The 13,782-nt window shown below is 38.3% G+C and overlaps 1 protein-coding gene across 1 annotated transcript in view; it reads left to right on the forward strand.

Annotated features, from left to right (window-relative positions):
* The window catches only part of MOK (MOK protein kinase), a 42,120-nt gene that overhangs the window by 12,178 nt on the left and 16,160 nt on the right, over positions 1-13,782 (forward strand). The window contains exons 2-4 of the mRNA XM_008578885.1: positions 1,636-1,750; positions 11,871-11,960; positions 13,555-13,625. Of these exons, the coding sequence (XP_008577107.1) occupies positions 1,683-1,750; positions 11,871-11,960; positions 13,555-13,625 (229 nt within the window). The 5' untranslated portion in view covers positions 1,636-1,682. The remainder of the gene's footprint in view (positions 1-1,635; positions 1,751-11,870; positions 11,961-13,554; positions 13,626-13,782) is intronic.

The raw sequence follows: 13,782 nt of genomic DNA on the forward strand, positions 1-13,782 counted from the left end.
GCAACGGGATTGCAAACCTCGGTGTTGCTCCCACGCCTCGCTCAGCCAGTGAGCGGGAGCCGGTCTGTATGTGGGATCCGAACCCTCGGGCGGGAGCGCCGCCGCGCTTCCCAAGCGGCGCACTATCCAGTGCGCCACCGGGCTGGCCCCAGATAAGGACTTTTTCACTTTTTAACATAACTATTATCACTTCCACCAAATTAGTACCTTTTTACTGTTGATTTGTTCAAATCAGAATTCAGACAAGGTATTCAAAATATGCATAGGTAAAGGAGAATTGAAGAGGATACCTTCCTTCAGTGCTGCACAATTTTGAAAGCCTGCTTTGTGCTCATGCAGGTTTGAGGCCCGAAGATGGAGGGCTTTATTAGTACAGGCTTGTTTCTGCAGCAGTGCGACTGTAGTTTAATAGGCTTCTGATCTGTTTGCTTCTGGTCAGTTCCACGGTCAAGGTTCTCTTCTAGACCTAGTTCTCAATTCAGCCTTATTTCTTTGTGGCCTTGCTCTTATGCTTCCCTGTCTCAATTTACGGGAGCTTCCTTGAGGCTCTGCAACAGATGCCTGGAGGGAGGGGCAGTAACAGCCTTCCTGTGCTCTTTGAATCAAAGCTGAGCCATTTGTTAAACTGAATGTCTCATAGACTGCTCTCTGCCAAGGTTTTTTGTAGCATTATTCTCCTATTACTTGGGCTGTAGAAACTTTTCTAACGCTGCGAGACTTTTGCTCTCTGAACTTCTCTCATTCCTTCCATTTCTGCTTGAAAAGTGGCAGTTCTTGCTTGTGCTTATCTTTGTCTTGAAATATCTTATTCAACACACTCCATCACTCTGACTCTTCCCACCACTTTTCCTAGGCCACTTGGTCTGTGAAAGGCAGCAGTTACTGTAGACAGCCATTCATTGTCATGATATACCAGGCTTTCCAGCGGTACAGCCTGCTATCTGCTATTTGACTACTAAGCCAAAGGCACATATTTTGGGTTTTTGTTCATAGCAGCACCCCACTTCAGGGAACTCATTTGGTGTTGGTCAGGGTTCAGTCTGGAAAACAGAAACTCCTCTAGGTATTTCAAGCAGGAAAGCACCTGAAATAGTGAATTACAGGCTTACAAAACCATTATCAGGGCTGGGGGTGATGGTAGTGGCCACAAAGTCAGGGAAAGCTGCTGTCGGCTTTCAGAAAATGCGAAAATGCAAGAGTTGCAGGAAACTGCTGCAGACCAGCTGGGCCCTCTGTAGGACCAGGAGGCTGAATTTCAGGAAAATGCCCAGAGGCTGCTGGTGTAATATGACATCTGCCCAATGCTAAAGCCCCTGTTCCTGCCCACTCCTGCCCAGCCTCTGCAGCTCTTCTGCTTTGTGGATCTTGTGGAGTAGCTGAGCCTCATTGCTGACCAGGATTCAGGTAACATTGTTCCTACTATACAAGGGAAAGCATAGACTGGGAGGAAATGGTGCTTTGTTACCAACACACAACCCAGCTTCTCCTAGAGTGAGGGGAACACTAAACCTCACAAAAAATAGGGAAACAATCCTCAATATTTTGCTATTAAATTATCTTACAGATAAATAGTTTGCTAAATGAATACAAAATTTATGCATACATTTTAATTTTTATAATTATTTTTATTTATAGACTATAAAGCAATTGGCAAAATAGGAGAGGGAACGTTTTCTGAAGTTATGAAGATGCAGAGCCTGAGAGATGGAAACTTCTATGCATGTAAACAAATGAAACAGCACTTTGAAAGGTAGGCAGTCAGAGCCATATTTAAGACTAAATACAGATACAGGTTTAAGTCAATACGGGCAACTCAATATTGGTGGGAAGATTGTACTCAATGATATGTAAGATACAATCAGATTTCTTTGGACAGTAAGGATTATGGGCTGATGTTATGTTTATCATACTGGAGTTTACTCATGTCCAGGTTTACTGTAAATATCAATGATTAATGGCCACAAGAAATTTAAGTTGTAAAAAGTTTGCCTTACTTTAAACAGTGTATATGTTCCTAAAAGTTGTGTGTGTGTGTGTGTGTGTGTGTGTGTGTGTTGGATTCCTATAAATAAAACCTTAGTCTAAATATGCTAGCGGCCCTTGCAATTTATTAATTGTGAATCAATTAAAATACTACTGTATTGAAAAATAATTTCCAAGTAGGGATGGAGAAATATATTCTCTGGGAGTGATCAGCTGCCGTTTGTGGAGAGGGGAACTATAGCTTTAGACTGTTCCCGTGGAGGACTGCTGTGGCTTTTTCCTTCAGAGCAGCCTCTTAAAATCTTGGAGTTTGTCAGCTTAACATGCATCACACTAACGAGTCAAAAACTGGACGTGATTAGGAAACTATGAGAATAATGCAGTAAATGGTGACTTCATTGTAACTGTTAAACTTTTCAATAAACAGGTTTGAAGCCCAACCTTTTTTTTTTAATATCAAAGGAATTGAAGCCTCCAAATGTCCATAGTATTTTTTTAAAAAAGTTAATTCCCCCATATTGATGCAGAGCCTTCTGAATTATCTTGAGGTATAAACCTTGATTTCAAACTCTTAGTGCAAACAATTGTTTCTCAGATTGGAAAAAGAGTATGGGACAGTTAATCATGTCAAAGGGTATTGTATTAGTCTGTTTATGTTTCTTGTAACACAAATATCTGAAACTGGTGATTCCTTAAGAAACAATATTTATTGCTTACTGTTTCTGAGGCTGGGAAGTCCAAAGTCTAGAGAACACATCTGGTGAGGGCTTTGTTGGTGCGGTTGTACAGCAATGCAGAGCATCACATGGTCAGTATGGCTTCAGCAAGAAAGAAACTAACCTCCTCACTTGTTCTCCTTTTAAAGCCACCAGAACCACGCCCATGACCACCATTAAACCAGCAATGGATTAATCCATTCACTAGGACATGGTCCTCATAATCTAATCACCTCTTCAAGGCCCCGTCTTTCAGTTACCGTAATAGGATTTCCCACCCTCTTAACACTGTTGCAGCAGGGATTAGGTTTCTAATACACGGACTTTGGGGGACAAAATTCAAACCATAGCAGGTATTGAGAATAGTAATTTCATCCTCACAACATCCAGACAGGTAGTTATCATCCCAGTTTTACACAGGAGGAGAGTTGCTTAAAGACCTGAAGTAATTTGACAGTTGTCACTCTAGCTCACTAGGTGGGCAGAGACAGATTAGAATCTAAATTTTTATGAGGGAGAATCCTCATCCTTCACTGCACAAAGCGTGTGACAATTTACCTACCACTGCCGATACTGAAGCTACTGGGTCTTCTGCTTTTCTTCTTTAACACTTCTTCCTCTGTGTGTTCCCCATTCTCTGTATTTCTTTATCTTTTCCCCCAACTTCATCTTTACCTTTCAACTACTCAGGAGAAAGAATTTGATACACGGTGATGGAGTTTGGATGTGTTGTCACCTCCAAAACTCATGTGGCAGATCCCTTATGAATGGATCGATGCTCTCCTTGGGGAAGGGGGGCCTGAGTGAGATCTTGCTCTGTTAGTTCCCATGAGAGCTGGTTGTTTAAAAGACCCTGGCACCTCCCCTCTCTCTCTTGCTTCCTTTGGCCATGTGATCTGCTTGTATCTGTCGGCTGCCTACTGCTTTCTGCCATGAGTAGAAGCAGCTTGAGGCCTGTGCCAGATGCAGCTGTCCCAGAATTGTCAGCCAAATAAACCTCTGTTCTTTATAATTACCCAGTCTCAGGTATTTCTGTTATAGCAACACAAGTGGACTAATACACATGGTGTACTGATTATCCCCTATCTAAAGAGCAGACTTCCTTAAACAGCCACCTTTGAGAAAGCTACCACAAACCCAAAGTAGCCAATAAAGGACTTTGAAAGCAAGATGTGATGCATTTCCACCTTAGGGAGAGGACCAGAATTCTTGTCAGGTGTCCCCTGTCAGTTTCAGGGGTCAATGTACTTGTAGACAACAATGGGACATGCCAGATGTTACTTTGGTGAAGAGCTAAATATAAAAATGGACTGGACAAATAGCTACAGACTTAGGCACTTCCAAGATTATTACTGTGTCAGAGTAATGCACAGTCGCATTCACTCTGTTGAGTTGGCTGCCAAGGAAAGATCCCTTTGGTCACAGATACGTCTTCAGGAAGGCAGAGATATCTGTAACACATTTTAGAAAGTTTCCACCAAAGAAGATTAGAAGGTTCTAAGGAACAGTTCTTTGGGGGGGTGGAGAATGCTCAATTTATCTAGAGAAGTTCCTTCTCATATCTCCTCAGTCCCTTGGGAGAATGTGGGTTTACCAAAGGGACGTGGTTTTCTGGTGAGGAAGCATATCCTGGATCTGCCATCTGCCAGATCCCTGACACTCTGAACATGCCTTATCCATCTGAATCTTGGTTTGATTGTCTTGACGTGCTTGAGGACTGAATGAGAGAATGAACAGAAAGCCGGCAAGGTGGGGCCCATGGTAAATGTTCAGTAGATGGTAGCCTTCATTACTGTAAGTGTAATCATTTGTTTTATTCCAGAAACAATATATGTTCTTTGCTATTAACTTTAAGAGTGGTTAATTAGAACCTTTAAAAAACCCATAAGTAAAGGTCTTTACTAAAATACCACTGAATTGGTATTACTTTATTTTTAAAATGTTTGTGTATGGGGGCAAGATTAGAGGCAGGGTTTTGTTTTTGTTGTATCAATCACAGTTTTGCATATTGGCTTTATCAAAAGGAAGTACACTTGCTCTAGCTGGGGGTAGTTTGTGGTTATTTGATGTACAGAATCAGTGATAGAGTCTAGTGTTTAGTTTTGACAGGTACCTATTACATGCCTTAGAAAAAGCATGACCTGCTAACCTGTGTAGTCCAAACCCAAGGAGAATTGGACTTTGGTTTTCATATTGTGAGTTCTCATTTGCTCTTGATGTATATGTTAAAAACCATAGATTATAATCCAATGCTGTCATTTTTTTTTTTCAAACTTGTTCCACCTCTGGCCATGGTGAACCCTTAAAGGTTTGCTCACATGTTCTTTTGACATGCCCTATCTTTTTATTTTCTTTTTTTAACACTACTTTTTGACACTATAAGATTTTCTAGGTTCATCTTATGTTTTCCTTGCCCCTGCCTTAGAATCTGCCATTTCTCTAAGGAGTCCTGGTTCCTTTTAGTGGAAAAAGGTATTTAGAAAACAAGATCTTGGCACTGGGTGTGCTCATTGCTGCTCGGATGTCAATGCATGCGCCACCGGGCCGGCCCCTTTATTTTCTTTTTTTAACACTACTTTTTGACACTATAAGATTTTCTAGGTTCATCTTATGTTTTCCTTGCCCCTGCCTTAGAATCTGCCATTTCTCTAAGGAGTCCTGGTTCCTTTTAGTGGAAAAAGGTATTTAGAAAACAAGATCTTGGCACTGGGTGTGCTCATTGCTGCTCGGATGTCAATGCCTCTAGGCCTTCTCAGCAGACAGAGCTAGTATGTATGTGTACTAACCCATTTATACACACATATCCCTCTTTCTCTCTCTCATACACACACAAACAAAATAAATTGGGATGAGGGGACAGTTCTTCCTTGTAGAAGACTTTTCATTAATAAATAGAGAAGGTATGAGGAAAATAGACATTCATCATTAGAATACTACAGTAATAATTTCTGCAGGCAGGATCCACTGATAAATGCTAAAATTAATGGGTGAAACTTTAAAGAAAACAGGATTTCTGCACAGCCTCCAAAATATTAATTATCTACCTGCAAATATTAATGTTAATTACTATTTATTACTATTCATAATAAATACTAATTAGTACTTAGTATTTACTGTGAAGGTTTTAGCATATGTCCACAAATTGTTTGACGTTCCTTCCTCCTTAATTTTCTTCTTCTTGAGTGTGGGCTGGACTTAATCACTTGCTTTAAAGAACAGTAAATAGAAGGGGAGAAATAGTAGCTTTACAGTGAGAAATCTGGCAGATACCACCTTAACTAAATGATCGAGGTTATTATCATCAGTAGTAAGACGTGTTGATATCATGTACCCCTGATATAGTAGGATGGGAGGGTATGTCACCTCTGTCGTGTTCTTTCCCCCAAATTAATAACCTTCATTTAATTATGAGAATATATCAGACAAGCCCAAATGGAGCAACATTCTGTAAAATACCTGCCCAGTACTTTTCACAACTGTCAGGGTGATGAAAAACAAAGAAAAGACTGAGGAACTATGACAGATTGGAGGTGATTAAGGGGACATGACAACTTAATTGCAACCTGGAATCCTGGATCCTGGAAGGCAAAAAGACATTAAGTAGAAAAACTGGGGAAATTTGAATAAAATCCTTAGTATAGTTAATAGTGTTGTACAAATGTTAATGTCTTACTTTTGATAAATGTTATGTAAGATGTTAATATTAGGGGAAGGTGGGTGAAAGGGACTCTCTGTACTATCTTTACAATGTTTTTGTAACTCTAAGATACTTTAAAAATAAACAGTAAAAAATGAATCAAAACAAGCAAAGAACAACCATAGGAGATCTGGAACAACTCATAGTGCTCATAAACTTGTATTGATAAAGGTATTGCTATCATTTCTGATTTATAGGAAGAAATGACTTCTAGTTTCTTCTAGAAAGACAATTCTCCTTGGGTTTGGACTACACAGGTTAGAAGGTCATGCTTTTCTAGGGCACACAGTAGATACGCATCAGTGCTAAACACCAGACTCTGTCGCTGATTCAGTACATCAAACGACAACAAATTATCACTAGCCGAGAGCAAGTGTACTTTTTCGGTAAAGCCAATATGTGAAACTGCTTTTGGTGTCATCTCTAGGGATGAGATTGCTAATAATTTGTTGCATATTCTAGTGTCGCTAGTACTTGATCTACAAATTAAATTCTTGGTTCTGTTTTTGTTTTTTAACTGTGAAAATCATATTTCTAGCTTTTAGAGTTCTGGAGTATCTATCGTCATTATTAGACAATCTTATTCACTTGAACAGTAATTTCGAAGTTAATTTTAGATACCTTTAAAAATCCATTTCTGCTTACTTACCATTGTCTGAATGAATCCTCAAAGTCATGTTGCACAGTTGTGTGGTGGTATGAGGAACGTGAAGCATTAACAGAGGAAAATCACACTGAGTCACTCGGGCAGAATGAGGTTGGTACTTAGAGCCTCTGACCCCTACCTCCTCCAGGTTTTACTTCCTCTCCTTTCCTTCTGCTTTAATTGAAATAGAAATTGATGACTTTTGCAATAATCTTTGGTAATATGAAGTTCACGTAAGGTTAAAAAAGCAAAACTGAACAAAAATAACAAAAATGAAAAAACATGCATTAATACTGTATTAGGAAGGATACTTTCAGCTTCCGAGGATCGTGTTCCTCCTGAGTTACTCGAAGCCTTGGTTTAGGAATAATGAAGTCAGTTACTTGCCTGAGGCATGCAACAAGACCAAGTCCTCTTGATATCTTTATAAGTATGATGTTAGCTGTAGATGTCTTTTATCAAATTGATAAAGTACTTTTTCATAACTAGTTTACTTAGAATTTTTATAATGAATTGGTGTAGAATTTTTTTGGTAATTATTAAAATTTTTATTTTTCCTTATTCTGTTTTATGGTGGATAGCATTGATTCATTTTTGAAAATAAACCAACCTTGCATTCCTGGGATAACTGGGATTCCTCACTTATTCATGGTATATTATCCTTTCTACATATTGCTGGATTTGATATTTTGTTGAGTATTTTTGTATTTATGCTCATAAGGGATAATTTTCTTTTCCTGTAAAAGTCTTTTTAGGTTTTTGAATAAGGCTTTTTTTCCAGGCCTTACAGAACAAGTTGGGAAGTGTTCATTCCTCCTCTTTTTTCTGAAAAAGTTTGTGTAAGAGTATTTCTTTCTTAAATGTTTGAAATAATTCACCAGTGAAATCATCTGGTCTAAGAGTTTTCTTTGTGGGCAGCGTTTCCCCCCCCCCCATGATGTCTACTATAATATTATAATTTAAAAAATGTTTTTATCATTATAATAAAAAAATGAAGTAGTGAAATGAGTGATAACATCAAGGTATATCTATACCATGGTATATTAAAGAACTATGCCAGATAATTTGGAAGGATTTTCATAAGATTTTTAAAAAGCTTTACTGAAGTATAATTTGCATATCGTAAAATCCAACCATTGTAAATGAGTTTTAGTAAATTTATACAGTTGTGTAAATAGCACCACAATCCCAGTTTAGAACACTTCCATCATTTGTTGGAAGGTTTTTGATAACAAATTGTTTCTTTGATAGACATAGGGCTATTTCAATTTCCAGTTTTATTTTGCATCAGATTTGGTAATTATGTGTTTCAAGGAATTTGTCCATATAATCTAAATTGTCATTTATCGGCATACAGTTGTTCATAATACTGCCTTATTATTTTTTAAATATCTAATTGTAGTGATTCCTCTTTCATTCCTGATACTGGTTGGTGTAGTGGTGTATGTCTTTTTTCTCCATCAATCTTGGTAGGGTTTTATCATTTAAATCTTTTCAAGAAGCCAACTTTGGGCTTTGTCAATTTTCTCTATTATTTGTTTTCTATTTCATTGGTTTCTGCTCTTTTCTTTATTATTATTTTTCTTCTCTTTACTTTGGATTTAATTTACGCTTCTTATTCTAGTTTGTTAAGGTGAACACTTAGATAATTGATTTTAACCTTTTCTTCCTTCCTAATATAAGCATTTAAAGCCATAAATATCCTTCTAAGCACTATTTTAGCTGTATCCCATAAATTTTGATATGTTGTTTTCTTTATTATTTGGTTGGAAATGTTTTCTAATTTTCCTTGTGATTTCTTCTTTACCCATGGATTATTTACAAGTGTGTTGCTTAATTTCCAAATATTTGGGGCTTTTCATTGCTTTGTGTTGCTTCGCCCCCCATGGATTTGTCACCCCACTTCCCCTGGGTGATGGAGACACAAAGGATTACTCAAAGCCTGTCTCTACTGAACAGTGAGAAGACCCAAAGTGGTTAACTTCCCTGGGACCCTCCAGCAAGAGGCAACCCTTCCTCGGGAAATTAACGCCAAATTGGGGTTCTCTTCCTGCATTTATTTTCCAGAACAGGAAGTTACAGGAAGAGAACATAGGTGGGATTATAGTTTAACAATATAGTCTGGTAACTTTCAGTGAAACAAGCCAGGTGACATTCCAGTAGACAATTAAGTGATCTTACAGCAATTTCTCAATATCTTTACAAAACAATCAGTAACTAGTCTGTCCTTGAGCCAGCAACCTTGCTGTGCCACAAATCCTTATCTTACACCAGAGACTTATAGCCTGAGGAAAATTTCCAGTTCTCCGCAAGGTCAATATTTGAAACTGCAAGACTTTGGAAAACCAGGCCCTGTGAGGTACATATACTTTATAGTATATTCCACAGCTTTTCTAGATAGCTTACTGTTACTGATTTCTGTTTAATTCCATTATGGTCAGAGAACATGTTCTGTAAAGTATTCAGTCTTTTGAAATTTATTGAGACTTATCTTTTGATCCAGCACATTGTCTGTGTGGGTGAATGTTCCATTATACTTAAAAAGAATATTTTATCTGAAGTTGCTGAATATACTGTTTTACAATTGTCAGTTAGATCAAGGTGCTTAATAATATTGTTAGGATATTCTCTATTTTTACTGATTTTTTGGAAGATTGTTCATATCTAAGTTATGTGAGAAGAGTGTTAAAATCTCCAACTCTTTCTTTAGTTCTGTCAGTTTTTACTTTATATACATAGAGGCTCTGTTATGAAGCACAGACACATTTATAATTTGTCATGCCTTCCTGATGTTTTTACCCTTTTTATCATCAGGAAATCATAAGTAGTATAATAGTCTTTATTTTGTAATCTATTTTGTCTAATATTAATATAACCATTTCTTTTTCACCTTCACCTTAGTTGAAGGCTTTCTTATGACAGATTGTATTAGTTAGATAAACTTATTTTTCATAAAAATCCTTCCAATAAAATCAAATGTTGAAATTTCATAATCTTTAAAAAAAAATTTTAGGGCTGGCCCGGTGGTGCACTTGGTAGAGTGCGGCGCTTGGGAGTGCGGCGGCGCTCCCGCCGAGGGTTCGGATCCCATATAGAGACCAGTCCGCTCACTGGTTGAGCGCGGTGCGGGCACGACACCGAGGGTTGTGATCCCGTTGCCAGTCGCGGTACGGGCGCGACACTGAGGGTTGCGATCCTGTTACCAGTCACGAAAAAAGACAAAAAAGGAAAAAAAAATTTTAAAGACTGAGTCCAGGTAATTATAATTTTTTCCAGTTGTGGAAAATTACATTTACGGTAGATATCATTTGGTTCTTTTGAAGCAGAGGTTGCTCACATTCCTCTTAGGTTCAGTTTCATGATTTTTTGTTTCCAACAGAACAGTAAAAAAAAAAAAATTGCAAACTGTCACCTGAACACAAAATTCAAAGCAAGTCCAAGGCAAAGAAAAATGGTTACTTCTAGTATCTTTAGATTTTTTTTTTTGTGATTTTTAGGAGAGAGAGTTGATTTGAATTTTATTAAGCCCTGTTATTTGAACAGTTGCTAGGTCTGGTATCTAGCAATACCCAGATAGATGAGCCTTTCTAAATATTTGTTTCAGTTCATTATTTCTCAGTAAATGCCTGTGGGTATATGAAAAAATTCTGACTGCAATAAGCAAAATACATTTTGGGGTGTGATCACTGGCTTCATATTACAGATAAAAAGAGTAGGTATAGGTCTAAATAACATGGCTATTTGACTATGCAGTTCTAAAACTAATTTTTCAGATAGGGTGTTCAAATATTGGAATGACTGCTAGCTCCAATTAGTTTCTTGTTCTTTCTACCTAAAGCAAGATTTCTCAACCTTAGCACTAATGACATTTTAGCCCGGATTATTTTGTTTTTGCCTTTTATGTTGTGGGGTATTTAGCAGCATTCATGGCTTTTACTCACTGATGCTGATATCACCTCCTCCCCAACTTGTGACAACTGAAAATGTCTCCAGACATTGTCAAATGTCTCCTGGGGAGCAGACTCCTCCACAGTTGAGAACCACTGATCTGCATGCCATGGGCAAAGGCTTGACAGGCACCAGGTGGAGTGGTGGGGGTTCTTTAGAGGCCTTGGCCTCAGGGACCCCGATTAAGAGCCTCCCTGGCCTCTTCCTAATGCAGATCACAAGAAGGAGATTAAAAGATGCTCTGTTATCAATTATATAAGTATCCCCAAAGAAAAGTCTTACTTCTTTTTCTTTATTCACCTCCCTTGCCCCAAGAAAAAAAGCTATTTCCAACATGTCACACAAAGGATGGTCTGCGGTGGTGTATTATCTGGAACCCTATTCTTCTGTAGAATGGTAACTAGATAGCATGTGATGAAAAGATCCTGGAGCCAAAAAGTTCAGGAAATGTTGGCCTGGAACTTTGAAATGTTTATTTTCAAATAGTATATACATTGCTCAGTTGGTTAGTTCCCATAAACAGATTAATACATTTTAATTACTAATCTTAATGATTAATAAATATTAATAATAAATTTAATCAAATTTTAATAACTATTTTTATGTTTATTAATATGTGAAAGAAAGAATTTTTTCAGGATCTTAGATGGGAAAAGTTTTAATGTATGTCCTTAGGTATAAGAACCTTGATTTTTATGAGATAATGCAGAAATGACATATGCTTAAACTTTAGTTTCTAGTGAGAGAAGTAAAACTTGATTAGCTTGCATAAAATATTTGTGAGTTTTTAAATTATGATTGTGCATAATAAATGATGATTTCATAATTTTAAAGTTGGCCTAAATTGTAAAATAGTTATCTATTTTTATGTACACAATAGTATCGAGCAGGTGAACAATCTACGAGAGATACAAGCACTGAGGCGTCTGAATCCACACCCAAACATTCTTACGTTGCATGAAGTGGTTTTGTAAGTATATTTGGAGCTTGAAAAATTATCTAAATTTGATAATGATTAAATCTCTTTTTAAGAAAGAAAACCATTGTAGACATTTTCAATATTTGCTTTGTGGCTCAGAGAGTAACAATTTTCATTTCATCTTACGTCACATTTTTATTTGGACAAGTGTATATCTGATTCCTAATGAGGAAATACCTTCATTTACATGACTCCATGTCATAAGAGCATATGTCCTTCAAATGGTTCGTCTACTGTAGCTCAGTGAGACTCCTGAGGCCTCTGGTGTGAATTATGACCCCCTGGGAAAGTAGAGTGGTGTTATTTCAGGGATTGCCTGTTCTTACTTTGTCCCCACCAGTTACCATCTCTGCAGTCTCCTATAGCCTCTCTTACTATAATTACTATCGTTTCAGGGGATTTTTTGTTTCCGGAAAACTATAAAATAGTTTCTGTAAGGTTTACCTACCGAGCAAGAGGGCAGAGCACAGCTTGTCCCTGGGTGCCTGCCCAGGCTCAGGACTCCTCCCTGGCAGCTCCATGCGGTGCTTCCAGACCTCACTGAGCCGAGGGGTCGGGCTAGGGGGTGTTGGGACCTGCTTTTCTGTGGGCTAGAACAGCACTACCACTCCGAGAAAGTGCACCTCTGTGTAGAAGCCTCACTGCAGCTCTGGAGGGAGCCTGGCTTATAAAATCAGCTGAGGAACTACGGTCTCTGCCAGTTAAAATGCAGTAGAGTTTTGTCAGAGGATGGAACAATTTTAAACTCAAAATGAAATGTCTTGTCATAGCTGTGTGGCCTCCCGGCCTGCAGCGTTCTTAGAAGGCAGTTTGGGCCAGGTCCAGAGACTACAGTTTGCATGACTATAAATAGTGCTTTACACGACTTCACAAAGCACTTCTGTCCAGATGCTCACATGGGCCTCAGAACAGCCCTGAGAGGCAGGGTTTGTCCTTCCAGCTGGATGGAAAGCACCCAGAGCAGGGGCTTAGATGACATGGGCTTCCCTGCTCAGGGCTCAGGGAAACCTTTCAAGGGTCTGATTAAAATCAGGAGAGGCTGGTGGCTCAGCCAGAGGCCGCTGTCACCACTCAGTGTCAGGCCTGGATAACATGTGGGTGTGCTGTGACTTGGCTATCTCTCTTTTTCTCCTGACTGGTTTTTGGTTTTTGCTCTCCCATTACAATTTATCCCAATTACATGGAAATAAGTTAGGTAACTTAAAACTAAATCTGCAATCTCAGAGCATGAATTTAATTATTTTTTCTTTTATTGTTTTGCTTTGCCAATTCCCCAACCTCTTTTCTTCTTTCTACTGATAGTTAGTTTGGTATTTTCAAGGCATCTCTCTCTCCTTTTTTTTAAAAGGGCTTTTAGAATTTTGTTTAAATAGCATACTAGTATTTTAAATTAACTTTATCTGAAATATTGATTTAAAATCAAAACCTGTACTGTTTCAATAGTTACATTGCAGTCTTATGCTGCAGTCTTTGATGTGGGAGTGCCTTATGTTTACCAGAAGTGTTTACAAATGAATTAAATATCTGATTATATTTTCTGATTAAGACAAGAAAAAACATTTTAAAAACTTGCTTTTTTCTTCAGTGACAGAAAATCTGGTTCTCTTGCACTAATATGTGAACTTATGGACATGAATATTTATGAGCTAATACAAGGTACGTAGAATAATTTGAAAGCTAATTTAAGATCCTTTTAAAAGTCGTAGTTCAGGGCCGGCCCGGTGGCGCACTGCTACAGTGTGCGGCTTGGGAAGCGCGGCGGCGCTCCTGCGGAGGGTTCGGATCCCACATACAGACCGGTTCCCGCTCACTG

Source organism: Galeopterus variegatus, unplaced genomic scaffold, assembly GCF_000696425.1.
Source record: "Galeopterus variegatus unplaced genomic scaffold, G_variegatus-3.0.2 Scaffold1778, whole genome shotgun sequence".
Lineage (NCBI taxonomy): Eukaryota > Metazoa > Chordata > Mammalia > Dermoptera > Cynocephalidae > Galeopterus > Galeopterus variegatus.